This window comes from Dermacentor albipictus, chromosome 5 (genome assembly GCF_038994185.2).
Source record: "Dermacentor albipictus isolate Rhodes 1998 colony chromosome 5, USDA_Dalb.pri_finalv2, whole genome shotgun sequence".
Classification (NCBI taxonomy): domain Eukaryota; kingdom Metazoa; phylum Arthropoda; class Arachnida; order Ixodida; family Ixodidae; genus Dermacentor; species Dermacentor albipictus.
Window position 1 is genome coordinate 172885701 of NC_091825.1, and position 16940 is coordinate 172902640.

Consider the following 16940-nt stretch of genomic DNA (forward strand, 5'->3'; position numbering starts at 1 on the left):
CGCCATCTCTCGTACTACGCTTCAACCATACCGACCGCCGCGGGCCTGGGGCCCACGGCGGTCGGTATGGTTATCGGTATTACAGGAGACGGGAGCTATGCAAGGAAAACAACATATCAGGGGACGCGTGAGAGTTGCGCATTCCCACAAATGTTAGAGGACTCATTCATAACCTCGATGATATTAGAGAACTCCTACACAAACATAACCTAAAGTTTGAAACCTACGAACACAAATTTTCTTCGAAATTACACCATCATCTGAAAAGATAGTGACGAGGCTAATGCCTCCGGCAGTGTAGCAATAGTAGCTGACAAGTCTGTAGCATGCCAACACTTCCTTTGCGCCCCTTGAGGCAGTGTCAGTTCGGGCCATTCTTTTTAATAAGTTGGTCACTGTATGTGCTATTTATATATCCCCGAACCATCATCTCGAAAAAACAGTCTTTTATAACTTCATTGATCAGCTTCCCATGCCTTTCATACTCATGGAAGATAATAATGTTCGTAACATGATGTGGGGAGATTTGCGATGCGACGCAAGAGGTCGACTCATTGGAAACTTTCCTTTAAGCCCCGGTGTGTGCCTCTTCAGTAAGAAGGAACCAACTTATTATAATCCTTACCATTATTCATATTCGTCATTAGACTTGTCGATCAGCTCTCCTTCCATCTTTTCTAATTTAGTATGGCGTGTAATTAAAAATCTATTTGGAAGTGATCACTTTCCAGTAACGCTGAACTTGATAACTCAACATGGTTCCCCTCCACATGTCCCACGCTGGAAACTCGCCTTTGCTGACTGGGAAGCTTTCAAGGAATCCACCTACTTGTCACAGGACTTTATAAATAATTTTACTATAGATTATGCTGCATCATTCTTTAAAGCTTTTATCATTGACACCACTGAAAAATTCATTCCTCAATTAAGTGGCACTTCATTCAAAAGACGGGTCCTCCGATGGAATGACGATTGTAGAGAGGCACGGAAAAGACAAAATAAAGCTTCGGGCAAACTATGTGAATGTCCTACAGCCGAAAATCTAATGCAATATAAACAGGTTAAATCCGAGGGAAGAAGTGGGTGTCCCAATTCTTGAACATCGCCTAATGCCTCCAGCTAAGCTATTACTGCCCTCGGAGTGGCAGGTGATAGAATGTGATGTATCATTTGTAGAGGTCACAAAGCACGCTCTTGAGCTCGAGATCCCTATGATTTTCCGTGAACTTCAATTGAAGTACTCCTGCTCCGAATTCTACACAGATGCGTCAAAATCACGTGCTGGCATATCTTATGCTGCTGTTGGTCCCCTCTTTTTCTAAATCTGATGTATTGAACCCCTTAACAAGTATCTTCACTGCAGAAGCCTATCTCGTGAAAACTGCAAGTAGCAGAGAATTCAACTTCCATGTGATATTGCGGGATGCCTGAATGGCCTACGCCATTTGACCAAAAAGAAGCTGCAGTGGCGAATCCATTCCTCTGTCTTGGGTCGGTATCGCCGTCTGTCAGGCACCATTTTACTTACCGACGGCAGCAAAGGATGATGATGGTGTATGCAATGTCGCATCTCCCTCGGTTGGGTGGTGGAAGATTTACATTTACAGATTTACATGAGAGCTCGCTGGCAAAAATTTACTGTTACGTAGATGTATTTGAATCCAAACAATCTCGCATGTCTCAACAAGAATATGAATTTTTCGTAAATGAATTGCTTGATTCACGGGAATAAAAACACCTCCACCCTTAGAATCGCTATCTGTTTGATAAGCCACATAATTTGCAGCAAAAACTTCCTTATCACTTATGTCTCTGGACAACCACAACTCCTAACTGAGGAACACAGATGGTTTAGTCATTTCAATGAGGTTTGAGAGCAAGGGGTCATGGGTCATTTATCTAGTCTTTAATACTTCTGCCATTTACTACCACGAAAGATAAGCAAGATTTGTATGATTCACTCTGTCATGTTATGTACTTTACACGCCCCCTGTATTTCATCATAGATAAGTAGAACCTCGTTAATATGTTATGGCTAAAGCTCTCACAAAAAACTTACTAACCAGGAAAACGTACTAACCAAAGTCAGCAAAAAATTTGGCAGGCTCTCTAGTTGACTTCTATCTATTGGGTAGCATTACATGAATTGTTTTAGCATGATACACCGACGCATGCTAAGCTATTCGGGTCTGTCGCGGTCCAAGACTTGCATTATCATTTTTGTTGCTTAAGCTAGCTTACGTTTGCACTCCTAGAATTTGGCATAGGAAGTTTTCATGTGCCCACTCTGGAAGAATCGTGGCACGAGACACTGATGCCGATCAAGCTAGTGAGGTCTGAGTTATCCGAGACTTGCTTTTTTTTCCCCCCTATTGTATAATGCTTTGAGATGGCGATGAGAAACCGAAAAGTTATCAAACTGGTGGGCGACACCAAAGTACAATGCCACCAGAGCGATACATGATGCACATTTCATGCCGCCTGCAGCAGAGAATGGTGGTGCATTCACGTTATCGCCTATTAAAAGTATGCAGTACGCTTCCAGCAACATTACACCACACATGCTGTGAAACGAATAGGTAAAGTAGTTTATTGCAGTGGGTTGGCAGAGATAGCTGTGAATGGTGGCGTGCGATGACGTGTGAGGAGATTTGCTGGTACCAGGATAGGAAGCCAAGCGCATGGGAGCATTTAAGTAAAGTCAATCGTATTTAAGAACAGATTTATCAAATCCCACACGATGTGCCTTACTGTGTTCCCATTGAAATTTGTTTTTGCTTTTTTTTTTCGCCTTACAGCTGTGAAAAAAATCCTCAGAGGTGCTTATTTCCATGCCCTTTAGTTCCTTTTTTCTTTCCTCAGGACATCTTGCCTATGGTTGTAGGTTGCGAAGTTCTCACTTGTAAGCCACTTTTTTATCAGGGTTGATTTGCCAAGGTAGTGAGCGTGGGCAATTCATATATTGCCTGCTCCCAGAGCCAAACTGCTCATATCAATAAGAAGGCTGTCTCTATCCATGGCTCATGGTCTTAGATGTCTTCAGTTCCAAAGAATATCAAATCCCGAAGCCATCTCCGATTTTCAATGCCTTCCAACTTTTTATCATTATCTGTAGCTCGGCCTCTTTAAGCTCATTAGACTTGTGGCAATCTGCAACACTGCTCCGCAGCTTGTGAATGTGTTCAATATTCTTGTCCAACTTTGTCAAGCATGCATTTATTTTCTCCATAGCAGGCTCATAGTCAGCCTGGAATATTTCATTTGCAATTGACCACCCTTGATTTAGTTTTGGCCAATCAGAACCTGCTACAGAGTAGTATTACCAGGGGATCCACTATTATGCTCCACATCTCCGCATAAGAGCAATAGCAATAAGTAAAATGCAGTTTGTCTCATAAGCACAAAGCGACACCTACGATGAAACGTTGGCTCATTGACCTTAGACAGCGCAAACTCATGAACAACAAAGGGGACAGAACCAGTGAGGCGTACAGAACCAGTTTGCCACAAAACTGATTGTAACCAACCTGCATGAACAGCCAAAACGTGAGCAGCACTGCATTGTCATGTCAGTTCCACATTCTAAGGGAAGAGTGGCGAAATGCTGCTCTTGTAGCCTGTGGTGGTGATCTGTGAAGCTTCATTGACTTCTACAGAGCATAGCTCAATTTCAGCGGCACTGCACTAGCCATCATTAAAGCCATCACTGATCACCACCATGAGCAAGCTGCACAACATCTTTGAAACCAGAAAAGATTACTCCTTGATGCAACAGCAGAATATGTTACGAGCGCACCCCTGCAAGGCGCAGTTGACAAGAACAGGCAAAACATGAGCAGTGTGTCACATCCAAAAACGATGTAACATTGTTGAGTGCAAGTGCCCGACATACTGGGCTGGCTGCAGCACGTTTGTTAATATTAATACAACTGAAACAACACCCCCTGCCGGCTCGTTATATTGTCATAAATATAACACAGTGCTGCCCTTGTCGTGCTGGTTCATCATCCCTTTGGCTTTCTTAGTGAACTCTTGGCCTTCGGCTTAGAGAGCAATAAGAAGTGCTTGTCGTAGTGCACTCAACTTTCTTAGTGCACCTCAGCCTGCACAAAGCATACCTCTCTTGCTAGAGGTTTGTTTAGGATGTTGATATCTCATCTATCTAGACGTAGGTCACGATCACACTCACTTTTGTGAAGTATTCGTGCCTTCACACATCTTTAACAGTGAAATAAAACTCGTTTGACGTGCAGCACTTGTCCTGTCTATTTCATTGCTTTCATTGTGTGCCCATATTTTTCTATTGTGCACCGACAATATGACGCAACCATATTCCACTAATTTCACGACAAGCAATGACACTGAATGCCAGAATAATGGCCTCCATTATTGCCGAAGCTGTTAAAGTGCTTTGCGATAGAGTGTAATAGAAGAACTGTGCTTGTGCAACGTGATGCAGCACACTCGGGGTCTGTCGTTCAGTAAGCATTCTGTGTTGAAACTAGTTTACCCCGGTGCAGGGTTGCACTGGCTAGCTTCCCTTCTTCCTCCTGTACTTATCAACTACACTTGAGCGTACAAGGATAAATGCAGGCTGCGTCTAGTGTCCTGCTATGCAATTTGTGTCGTCCACTACTGTGCAGAGCTTTCTGCTCATTGGTGTTTAGAACTTCGCAGCAGCAACCAAACAACAGGTTTCTCTGTCCCCATTGCAAACTTTCTTCGTGCATTGTTGTTGTAGGAGATCAGGTGTACTTCCTTGCTAACCTTCTTCATTCACACTTATACCACAGTATGCGCACAAAATGACCAATAACAGCTGCTGTTTGTAAAAATATTCAGTGAAACTGCAAAGTGATAAATGTGGCTTTGTGATTTTTTTTTTTTTCAAATGTGGTTTCTTGGTGTTCTGCCTCTCTATATTCAGTACAGGCCCAGCCAGTGTATGCATTTGCCGCTTTCTTCCTCACGGAAGACTCTTCCACACATCTGGCCCACTTTTGTTATTCCCATTCCTCTTTAAACAGAGAACTGTCTTAACATACAATGTTTTAAAGGGCTTTATTGTAAGCTGTAAAGGGGGCTTAAGTGGTCATTATACTCCACTAAATGTAGCAAAAGGTGAAATGGACATTGACCACATATGTAAATAATAAGACGTATTGGCACCTCCTGTATGGGTGTTGAAATATCTTGTCATTATTTATGGTTGTAGTCGGTGCTTATTTTATCTTCGACTATCATTAATCCTCAAATCAGTTTTCATCAAACACTTGACTCCACTGGAAACCTCTCAAGTGATGTATTTACATTAATTCTGTGTGCCCAGGACCCCGAGCAGCAGCAACAGCAGGAGAAGAAGTTTGACTGTGCAGGTTATGACCATGAGCTGGTGGAGCTGCTGGAGCGGGACATTCTGCAGCGGAACCCGAACGTGCGCTGGGATGACATTGCTGATCTGCACGAGGCCAAGAAGCTGCTCGAGGAGGCTGTTGTACTGCCCATGTGGATGCCTGACTTCTTCAAGGGCATCCGCCGCCCCTGGAAGGTGATGATCTACCATGGCATTCTTAGAAAGCACATGCATGCGAATGTTCCAATAGGTCCTTTAAATGGAGCATTCAGATGGAGCATTCAGATATTACTTGCACAAGATAGCACATTACTTGCACAAGATGATTTCAGGTAGCTTTTTATAAAGATTTCTCATTTACCTTTTGATTTATTCGCTTTAGGACACATGGTGCAAGTGTGAACTTGAAGTCAGGCAGTAGTCATGTCATGTCTGCTTAGCAAAAATTCAAACACTAGCACCAACTTCAGGATCTCCGGACGCCCGATAATTTGGACACCTTCGCGGCACCACCACGTACCCCTTGGAGTCGATGTATAAGAACGTCTGAAATTTCAGGTGCAAAAAACCTTCGCCTTCCGATCTTCCAGATTTATTCCGCCGCCATTTTCGTTATCTCGCCGCCTCAAACCGGTACTCTCGCCCGCAGATCCGCTGGCAGCCGTAGCTACCACCACGGCAACACTAGGCCTAGCGACTACCGTTCGCTGCCATGATTCTTGCTGTTTGGTGCCATGTTTTTCATTGAAACAATTTACCACTGTTAGCAATGATGTCGACCTTGCCTTTGTAATCCTCGCCAATTGCTTCGAAGCCCGGAAAGCACAACACATTGCATAATACCGGTTACTGAAAGTCAGCTTCGCCTCAATACAGCACTATTACGCAGTGGCACATACGCGAAGTATTGCGGTGAAGCATACCAAAAGTTAGAAGAGGTAATTGTCATGGGACCCGCTATGTTTCCCTTAATTATACATTCGTGCACCCGCCATCTCCTGTCACAGTACGAGCATTAATTCGCCTATTAAGTGTACTGGCAGGCCTGTAGAGCTATTTTAGAGCTATTTCGGATGTGCCTGTGGTGATTTGAACCCTTGTGTGTGGGGAGCAGTAAAAGGCATGCATTAATTTTTTCAGACGTTTTCGTGGCCCCTAAGGATTCCGAAAAATTGGATGTTGACTGTACATTGATACCAGGGAGCACTCTAGCAGTTTGGGATGATATTAATCCAACACATCTTTAACAGATGTTAGGGGACAGATATCTCAAAAGTGGTGCGATCCTTATTATTTCTGCTTAAGCATACATGACTATTGCATGGCTTCAATTTTGCAATTTCAATATGCCCTAAAGTGAACTATTAAAAAATTGTTCAGTGAATTATCTTAATTAGCTACCTAGGCATCCCAATTTCTCATGCAGGTAATTTCTACCAACCTCTTCCAGAAATCCACTGTGAGCACTATGTTCTGTTGATGCTTTTTTTTTATCTTTTTGAATTAGAAAAACACATGGTGTCATTAATTTTTTGTAATTCTTGCAACAATCTGTTGTAGCCAAATATCACATATTCTTACCACCACCACACACACACAACATATTCTTATATAATGGCCATACCCATGTTAGGGTCTAAATGCCACTGAATAAGAAGGTATTTAAAACATTGTCTGTTCATGGGACACAGCCCACTTTTTTTACTATGCAGTATCACACAACATAGCAACATAAGGCACGGCTCATCAGGTTGTTCAGCCTGTTCTTTGGTTCTGCTGTTTAAGGTAGTCTGTTAAGAAGGAAGCGCGCTGCAACACTTTCTGTGGGCAATTGCTGCACCCTGAAGTTCGTGTGTTGTACACATGCAGGGAGCTCTCGTCACTCCTTTGCTCCCTGAAATGTGTATGGGCACACTATTCACTGCAACGTTCCATTCACATTTCATGTGTAGCTTCTTCATCTCACAGACTTACTCCAGGGCTCCTTTGAGCAGCATGCTTCCAATGAGTGGCAACTGGCTGCTGCAGCTCTGCAGTTGCATGCGAGCAACAACAAATAAGGTAGACATTGAATTTAAGACTAAGCAGGGGATTGCACACAGCAGCAAACACCTGCATTTTTTAAAGGGCACTGAACCACTTTTTGATGATGATATGTAGCTTTTAATGGTGCAAGGGCCAAGTGTTGCCAAAGAGCGCCAAGTGAACCACTTTTAAAAAAAAGTGAACGACTTTTTATCAAAGCCAAGAGATGCATCTGAAGTTCAATTAGGCTATTTCAGAAATACTTCGCCACAATAAGTACTTCAATGTGTTCAGCAAAAGCAGAGTTATTGGCAGTCAAACATCCCTATCGCGATGCTTCCACTCCTCCTTCTACGGTGGAGTAGGGGCATGCCCCCAACGCTCTGCCTGCTGAACGTCACACTGGCGTACAGTTCAAATTAGATTTTGGATGTTCACGAAAATGCCATTACTTTAATTTTGGCACCCACGACGTGCCAAATGCTTTGTCCTCAGCGAGCCTCAGTGCGCTCAGCAGCAGACTCATAGTGGCACCCCGCAGCCGCTGCTGTATCTACGCTACATAGCAGACTGCACCTACGTGCAACTGTAGTGTGTACGTGCAGCCTTTTCTTTCTGCATGTCAGTGCTTGAGCGCGTGCTCACGCTCATATGCTCGTGTGGCTGTGGTGCACGGTGTAGACCAGCCTTGTCCTGCACCAACTTGGCCGACAGATAGTAGCCACATTCAACTTGCACGTTTTGAAGCACTATCAATTGCTCAGTATGAAGCGAAGTCTGCCAAGGCATCGAACCAGGAGCAGCCAGGAGAGAATGTGCACTGGCTAGCGTGTGTGTGGTCTGACCTTATGTTTTGCATTGTTTGGAGCTAGTTGAGTGTTCAAAACTAGTCGTAATTAGGGAGACTCGGCACCGACTACGGCACCGACTACGGCATTGATAAGCAGGGTGACCAAAGCTTAATTCCTACGTGGACGGCCGCTTCCGAGCGTGACCAGACGATAGTCGGCTTCTTCCTGAAGTACGTGATCATTATCAAAACTTGAAAGCCGATTTTCACTTAGTTCAGTTGGTTTATTATTATTAAACTGCATCAATAAATATTCACAGTAACATTAGGAAGAAGTACACTGATCCAAACACCCTTCTTGATTGATGTCAGCTATTGGCTAATGCCAGCCATATATGGGAATCTGCTATATTACAAAATAAACTATCCAGAAAAGAGTTAAGAGCAGGCCTTAATTGAAAAGAGCACATTTGAAAAAACGTGACGTCCTGCTCCACTTGCAAGCTCCGTGCACTGTGCACAACTGCAAAATTTGGCTATGTTGTTGTAAGCTGTGTATGCTATACGCAGACTGTTTTTTCACCAAGCTCGAGGCGTGGTTCAGGACCACTTTAAAGCAGATTGGCTTATATTTGTGCTCACGTGCGAGCTCCACCCAGTAAAAAGGAGGAGGTGGCCCTTATAAGTTAGTATATACCGAATCAAGCAAACTACGGGGACGTGTGCAGCAAATATAACATCAGCAGCCTTCCTCGTTAAAGGAAGCATTTTTGCTGTAACAAGTTGTGATGTAGCTTGACCACAGCACTGGATCCAGAAGCAATTTCATTAATGAATCACTCTTAATGCCGTAATTCATTTTCTCTGCCAATGTATGGCACATTGAAGTTACGATCAAGCATGGTAACATGTCCACTGCCTCAATTGCAATATCTTATGCCCCAACAGGTAAAATATTGCCACAATCCTGTAAACAAGTGACATTAACTGCACATATTTTTTCGGCAAATGCAAGCACCACTTTTGATGTTCGCTGATGAGGAAGAAGAGCACAAAAACATTGTAGGAGTGATGCATAAAGAGCTGCAACATCGACTCGAACACAAAGTGTGGTGTTGCCCGTGACAAACTGGTGGAGGTGCGGGATACACGCACTCGAACCTCCAGGAACTGGAAACTCCCATCACCGGTGTGAGTTTGTCAGAAACAGCCAGCCTTCGCAGAAGCCGCCAGCTCCAAGGACAGCCTCTGAGAGGCTTGGGCCCACACGGTCCACTGAGGATGTCTCATATTGCAACTGGAGGCATGTGGTATGCAACAGGTAGGAATTTGAATGGCAGGTACATGATATCCTTAGTAGTGCCAAAAGAAAGAAATGGCTTTCATAGTAGGATGCAGAAACCAAATGAAAGTGTTGCAATGTTCGCCAAGGACACGTCACGACTCTTCGAGCGTGCTGACCCCGGCATGACAGAGGCGAAGAAGGCTATTGATAGGAAAAGTGAAAGAGCAATTGTTTGTCGGTTTGATATGTAGGCCACCTACCACAGCAGCTGAGTTTGTCAGCAAGGCCACAACAATGGAACAAGCACTTCCACAACATTTCTCAGCATATGACTGCCAAATTCTCCTGGGTCATCATTATGACTCACATTGCCATATGACACTGATGTAGGAGAGTGCATTAGTAAAGTCCCGCTGCAGTATGTACCTCATGTTTCGATGGTAGCAATAGATTGTGTTGCTATGTTGATTCAGTACTAACGCGTTACTGTCGACAGCCACTCGTGAGATAGGTTTTATCACAGTTTTTTCAGTTGTGAATACGAGCACTTCACCTGACGAACTGTGATCCAAATTAGCTCCAAATAGGGATTTGGAGCTAATCAGTGGTCCTGCTGATTCGCAGTCAGATAGACCTCTGGAAATTCTAACCTTGATGTACCAACGAGTACAAAATTAATGTTAATTTTAAACTGTCAGCTGCCCAACAACTGAGCATTCGAAGCCTTTTACAATCTTTTAGTGAATGTTGTGCTTCAACATCGAAGGTCCATCAAAACTGATTGCAAAACAGAATTATTACCAGCCATAATGAAAGACCTGTGCACCAACGAGCCTACTGTGTTTCTCGTTAGGAACAAGACCCTAATCAGGGCCAAGTCTAACAAATGCTTGCTGATGACATCATACAGCCTTTGATGTGTTCCTGGGCATCACCTGTGGTTCTGGTTAAGAAGAAAGATGGTACAATACATTTTTGCGTTCATACCACAAGCTGAACAATGTTAGAAAGAAGGATATTTACTCACTCCCTCGCAATGACGATTCTTTGCACCATCTTTGGCATGCTTAATTCTTCTCGTCAATTCGTAGCGGTTACTGGCAGATAGGAGTTAATGACCGTGACTACAAGAAAACCTCCTTTATAACGCCTCACAGACTCTACAAACTTAAGGTGCTTCCCTTCGGCTTGTGCTCAGCACCCATTACTTTTGAGCGAATTATGGATATGTTCTTTTTAGGCCTGAAGTGGCAGTCACGTCTCATCTATTTATATGACATGGTCGTGTTCTCTGCAACTTTTGAGCAGCATCTGCAGCGCCTACACACCATGCTTGACGCAACTTGTACTGCCGGCCTGTCTTTAAAGCCTGGAAAATGTCATTTTGGATACTATGAACTACAATTTTTAGGCCATGCTGTCAGCTATAATGTCAGCTGTTGTTGCCTTTCCAACACCGATAATCAAACATAACCACCACTGCTTTATCTGGGAATTCGTGCATATCATAGACATTTTGTGGCTCTTTTCAAAAATAGCAAAACCTTTAAACCACCTTACATAGAATGAAAATACTTTTGTTTGGGAGCAGGATCAACGCAATATCTTCTGCAAGCTCCAGAAATGTCTGCAGACGCCTACTGTTCTGGGACACTTTGACAAAGAAAGCTCTTCACAACTCTACACAGATGCCAGCAATGTTTGCCTCTGTGCCATCCTCATACACTGGCAAGATGTAGCCGAGTTAGTCATCATGTATGCAAGTTTACCTTGTCCCCAGCTGAAAAAACTGTTCCACTATAAAAAAAATAATGTTTGGTGGTAGTGTGGGCAATTGCTAAATTTTGACCATATTTGGCATGCTCAAGTTTTATCTGGATGAAAGTTTCATAGGTGAGCTTGCGTACGAAAGCAGGAGACAGAGAAAGTGATCTTTTGAGAAGGCCAAGTGATTTGGAGCAGTCGTTTATAATATTTGGCATGTATACTGACCACGTAAATCGATTTGTGATTGTGACAAGGAGATAACAGTAAGAGTCAACTTGTACCTGTGACTCACTCAAGTTGACACTCAAGTTGACCCAACAGTACTCTCTTATAATTAAGAGAGTACTGGTGGTTAATGATTTGATGTTTGTAGGTTACACACAGGTACTTACATTTAGAAACTTTGAGAGACATTAGCTAAAGGGAGCACCAGTTTGCTATTCCTTTTAAGTCTTTCTGGAGTCAGTTATTGTCGGAGGATATGTGTGGATACAAAATAGAATCCCAAATGAATAACTGGATTGACAAAGAAATGCTCTTGGACAAGTTATTTATGAAGATAAAAAACAAAAGAGGTCCAAGCACTGAGCCTTGTGATACACCTGATAAGACTGAACTACTTGACGAATGAAGGTTACTGATGATACAGTAAAAGCTCGTCAAATGAACCGCAAGGGAAAGCCACTTCAGTTCGAATTAACAAAAGTTCGAACTAACGAAAGTGAAAGAGAACAACAGTTCACTGCGATTTGGAAGCAGTAGGGCATGTCAGAAATTTAATGCTTGGAAACGTCCGTGATCGTAGTCTGCCTTTTTTCCTTGAAGGCGACCGTTAGCACTTTTTGCTCTAACGAGCAAATGTGGCGGAAGGCCTCCTCTTTGCCTGCTTCAAAACTGAAGAAGAGATGGGCAGCCTTGAATCCAGCCATGACCTCCACAGCAGAGGGCCGCACTGGCGCTTTGTCTTCCTCTTCCTCGTCGTCACTGGCAGCGACAGGTTCAGCGCTTTCTGAGAAATTATGTCCTCATCTTTCAGTGCACCACACACCACTGCACCCTCGTCCACGTCGACATAGTCAGCAAAGGAGATTTGCAAAGCCCCCCAAGATTCACGACAGGCAAGAAGTCTCTGAGGTCAATGTAGAATGGAGAGAAGGCAGCCACCGCTGCCTTCTGGCCGACACCGCGCCAGTTAGATTTTTCCCGATTTCGCCTTCTCTTGCCGTTCTCTCCATTCCGGAGGCGACGCAGCCTTGTGTGTAGGCAGTATGCGCGTTTCACTGGCCATGTGCCAGGCGCCAAGCCGCCTGCACTATGGCGCGTAGTTCGAATTATCCGTGGCGGAACTTTCTCGTGTTCGAATTAACAGGCTTTTTTATGCATAGACTTTTGTGGAGCTTGGCCGCACCAAATCGTACAGTTCGAATTATCCATAAATTCGAATTATTGAAGTTCGAATCAACGAGCTTTCACTGTAGTGCATTGAAACGTGCATAGTGCAATGAAACGTGTAATGCTGGTGAAAATTGATAATTCGGACTGCCTTCCACGGTCCGCTATTATTATAGATGGTGCACCGAAACGAGCAACCCAGTGGTGCAAGAAGGCGCGGACAACCGTGTCAGCTGTGATATCCGCTATAGGTATGGCCTCTGCCCAGTGCGTGAATCTGTCAATGCACATCAGTAAATAGGCATTCTCTTGGCAAGGCGGCAGAGGTCCGACAATGTCGAAGTGTACGTGGTCAAAACGCGTGTCTGGAGGCGTGAACATTGCCAACGGGTCACAGTATGTCGATGAATTTTGGCACGATGGCACGGTATGCATCCTCTTGCCCAGCAACGCACGTCTCTGTGGCCAGATGAACCTTGCTGTCAGCAACTTTTGCTTAGCTTTCATTCCAGGATGCGATAGCTTGTGAACAGAAAGGAAAATGCGGCGACGTAGACTGGCAGGCACGAAGGAGCGTGGGTTGCTCGTGGAGGTGTCGCAGCAAATCTGGTCGCCTGATCCCAGAATCTGCATCCACTGTAGCTTGAGGGCCGTTTTTGTTGTTAGGAGGCTTTTTAGCTCTTCGTCTTTTCTTTGGGCTGCCGCCAGCGCATCAAAGTCAACTCCTTCTGGAGCGTTGACGACGTTTATAGCGCTCCGCGACAGGGCGTCAGCAACGACGTTGTCACTCCCTTTTGCGTGGCGGATGTCTGTCGTGAACTCGGAGATGTATGCCAGTTGCTGAAGTTCACGGGCCGTGTGCATGCCACCGTCCGGACGCATAGAGCGGAGAGTGTAGGTCAGCGGCTTATGGTCGGTTAAAATGAAGAACTCGACGCCTTCCAAGAAATGCCGGAAGTTGCATATACTCGAGTAGATAGCCAGCAGTTCACGCCCGAAGGTGCTGTAGCGGCGCTCAGTAGGTGTCAGCTTCCTCGAGAAGAATGCAGTTGAGTGCCATGTGCCCGTCGCTCAGCTGTTGCAACACTGCGCCGATGGCTATGTCTGAGGCATCGACCATTAAACACTGGGGAATTCCTGCCCGTGGGTATGCCAGGAGAGCCGCATTTGACAAGGCCTGCTTGCTTTGGTTGAAAGCCCTTTTCGCTTCTTCACACCTAGGCAGGTCACTTGAAAATCCTTGCGTTGCCTTGAGCAGTCCGTGAAGCGGTTGTATGATATAGGCGCATTTAGGCACAAAGCAGTGGTGGAAGTTTAGCAATCCGAGAAATTCACGCAGTTGGTGCTTCGTGGTTGGCAGTGGAAAATCTTGTATGGCCTGCATTTTAGATAGGTGTGGCCGTACTCCCGAGCTCGAAATGATGTGGCCCAGAAATGATAACGCAGGCACACCGAGTTCACTCTTGGCTGCATTGACAACAACGCTGTGCTCAGATAGACGCCGAAAAACAATCCGCAGGTGCTCTTCATGTTCTTCTGGGGTGGTGCTCGCGATAAGCAAGTCATCCAGGTAGGCGTGACATAAATTGAGGCCCCGTAGAACACCGTCGATAAACCTTTGGAATGTTTGACCAGCGTTGCAAAGGCCGAATGGCATGCGCAGGAATGTGAATAGACTAAAGGGTGTAGGGATAGCAGTCTTGGGGACGTCTTCCGGTGACACAGGTATTTGGTGGTATGCCCACACGAAATCAATTTTTGAAAAACGTTTGGCCCCATGCAGACCTGCTAGTATGTCGTGAATATGTGGCACGGGGTACCTGTCGGGTGTCGTGACACTGTTCAGCGCTCGATAGTCCCCGCAAGGACACCAGTCACCCAATGAGCGCTTAGGAATCATGTGAAGGGGAGATGCCCAAGGACTGGAAGAAGGTTGGATGATACCCAACTCCAACATATGGTCAAATTCCTGTCGTGCCACCACCAGTTTCTCAGGCGACAATCGACGTGGTCGAGCGTGAACCGATGGTCCAGTAGTAGTAATGTGGTGAAAAACGTCATGTTTTACTGGGGATCCCACTTGGTGCTGGTGTGTCAGGTCAGAAAATTCGCTCAGTTTGGAAGGGAAACGAACAGGGCCTGCTGGCTTGATCAGCGTAGGGCTGAGTGGCGTATGTAATGAAGGCTTGCCTTTTACATCACTTTGTGACACAGGATCCTGTAACCTCCGGTTACGCACGTCGACTAACAATCCGAGGTGGCGCAGAAAATCCGCCCGAGAATGGCAAATTTCGCATCGACTACTATGGAAATCCACCGTAGCGTTCTCTGCAGGCCCAGACTGCAGTTAGGGAGTGGTTTCCATACGTGGCAATGGCCGTGTTGTTGACTTCTTGCAAAGGCGCTTTCGGGCGTTCGGGCGCTTTCGGTCCGCGGCCGATGCTGGAAGTACGCTCACTTCGGCGCCTGTGTCGATGAGGAAGCAAAAACCGCTGTTGCAGTCAGTTAGGAAAAAGATTCATGAGCGACGTTCTTGCATGGCAGAAACGCTGGTCGCCCTCAGCGCCTGCCTGGGGCATTTCCCGAGAGCTCGCAGGATGGTACGCATTTGCGTGCAGCGTTTCCGAACTTGCGATTGTACAAACATAGTTTTTGGCATTTCATAGGTGACTGTGGAGCACTCTGACTGGTTGACCGTGACACGGTATGGAGGGAGGCCACGGAATCCACGAGGTGCGAGATTTCGTTCATCTCTTGAAGCTGCTCATGTGGACACAGTTCGCTTGTAATGGCCGCGACAGATGTGGGAGCTACCGCCATGAGCTTGTCTGCTAACTCGGCCAGCTTGGATAGATCGTTCTCATTTGAGGCAGTCATGACCATTCTGACGTTCGGGGAGATTTTCTGTAGAAATATTTCTCTGAGCAGCAGGCTGTCAAGACCATCCACTTTGCTGCCCAATAATTGCTGCATATGACGCAGCAGCTGGCTTTGTGTCCTGTCGCCGAGGTTGGCTTCGTGGAGAAGCTGTTGCAGCCATTAGCTTTCGGGGGACATGATCCGGCGAATGAGTGTTGCCTTCAACGCCCCGTAAATGTTGTCTGCTGGTGGGGAAAGTAGCAGGTCTCGAATTTCGCTAGCGGTTGATAGGGGCAGACTGCTCACCGCATAATGGTATTTTGTGGAATCAGCTGTGATGCGCCGTGCAGCGGATTGTGATTCTACCTGAATGAACCACAATGCAGGGTCCGCAGTCCAAAACGGAGGCAGTTTGACGTCGACGCCGGAGAGTGTCGGAATTTCGGTGCCTTGAGGTGTGTCCATGGCACTTGCTACTCGTCTGGGTCACCAATGTAGTGCAGGACGCGAGCGCGGCTGGAAATCAGCAGCGAGTGTTGCATCCCTAAAGAACAAGCAACTACTGACTTTATTTTTGTGTTCGTTCAGCCTCTACGGCTCGGTTGCACACTCTCGCCCCACTTCCCTTTCCCGCACACTCCGCGACATTTTATCGAGTCATAAGGGGGAAGGGTGTCTGGCTGCTGCTGTGTGACTGTGAGGCTGCCACACTTTCATCTTGTTTATCAGCTTTGACAGTTTAGTGAATTTACATAAAGAAGCGCTAAAGACGAAGACGAAGTCGAAAGAATACATACGACAGGACTGGCACTTGAACACATGCGCCAGTTCTGTCGTATGTGTTCCTTTGACTTCGTCTTCGTCTTTAGCGCTTTTTTATGAAAGCCGTCAAGATGGACCAACTCGCCTAAATCAAGGTATTAGCGAATTCTTTTTATCATAACCCGCCGTGGTTGCTCAGTGGCTATGGTGTTGGGCTGCTGAGCACGAGGTCGCGGGATCGAATCCCGGCCACGGCGGCCGCATTTCGATGGGGGCGAAATGCGAAAACACCCGTGTGCTTAGATTTAGGTGCACGTTAAAGAACCCCAGGTGGTCAAAATTTCCGGAGTCCTCCACTACGGCGTGCCTCATAATCAGAAAGTGGTTTTGGCACGTAAAACCCCAAATATTATTATTATTATTATTCTTTTTATCATACTTTGTTGTGTGTGTGTGTGTTTTTTTTTGTTAGGTTTTTTGTTACTTGGGGGAGCTTGCCTACTTGTTGCCTTGGTGCTTTACTTCCCACTTCAATTGCTGCTACTGAAATCAGTCTAGTTACTGTTTCATTCATGTTCTATGTTATCTTCATCTTCCTGTTCTAAAGCCGCATATTTGTTTATGAGCACCAGCCTGAATTCATCGGCTTTTACCGTGGCTGCTTCTAGCTTTGTCTGTTTCCTCCTGACTAATTTTGCTCTTTCTCC

General features: G+C 45.5%; 1 protein-coding gene across 8 annotated transcripts in view; it reads left to right on the plus strand.

The window, feature by feature from the left end:
• The window catches only part of Kat60 (Katanin 60), a 174777-nt gene that overhangs the window by 74272 nt on the left and 83565 nt on the right, over positions 1-16940 (plus strand). For all 8 annotated transcript variants that reach the window (XR_010569027.2, XR_010569026.2, XM_070539324.1 and 5 more), the window contains exon 5: positions 5330-5548. Coding sequence is in view for 6 of the 8 variants with exons in the window: in XM_070539324.1 (XP_070395425.1) it covers positions 5330-5548 (219 nt within the window). In the remaining 2 variants the exon portion in view is untranslated. The remainder of the gene's footprint in view (positions 1-5329; positions 5549-16940) is intronic.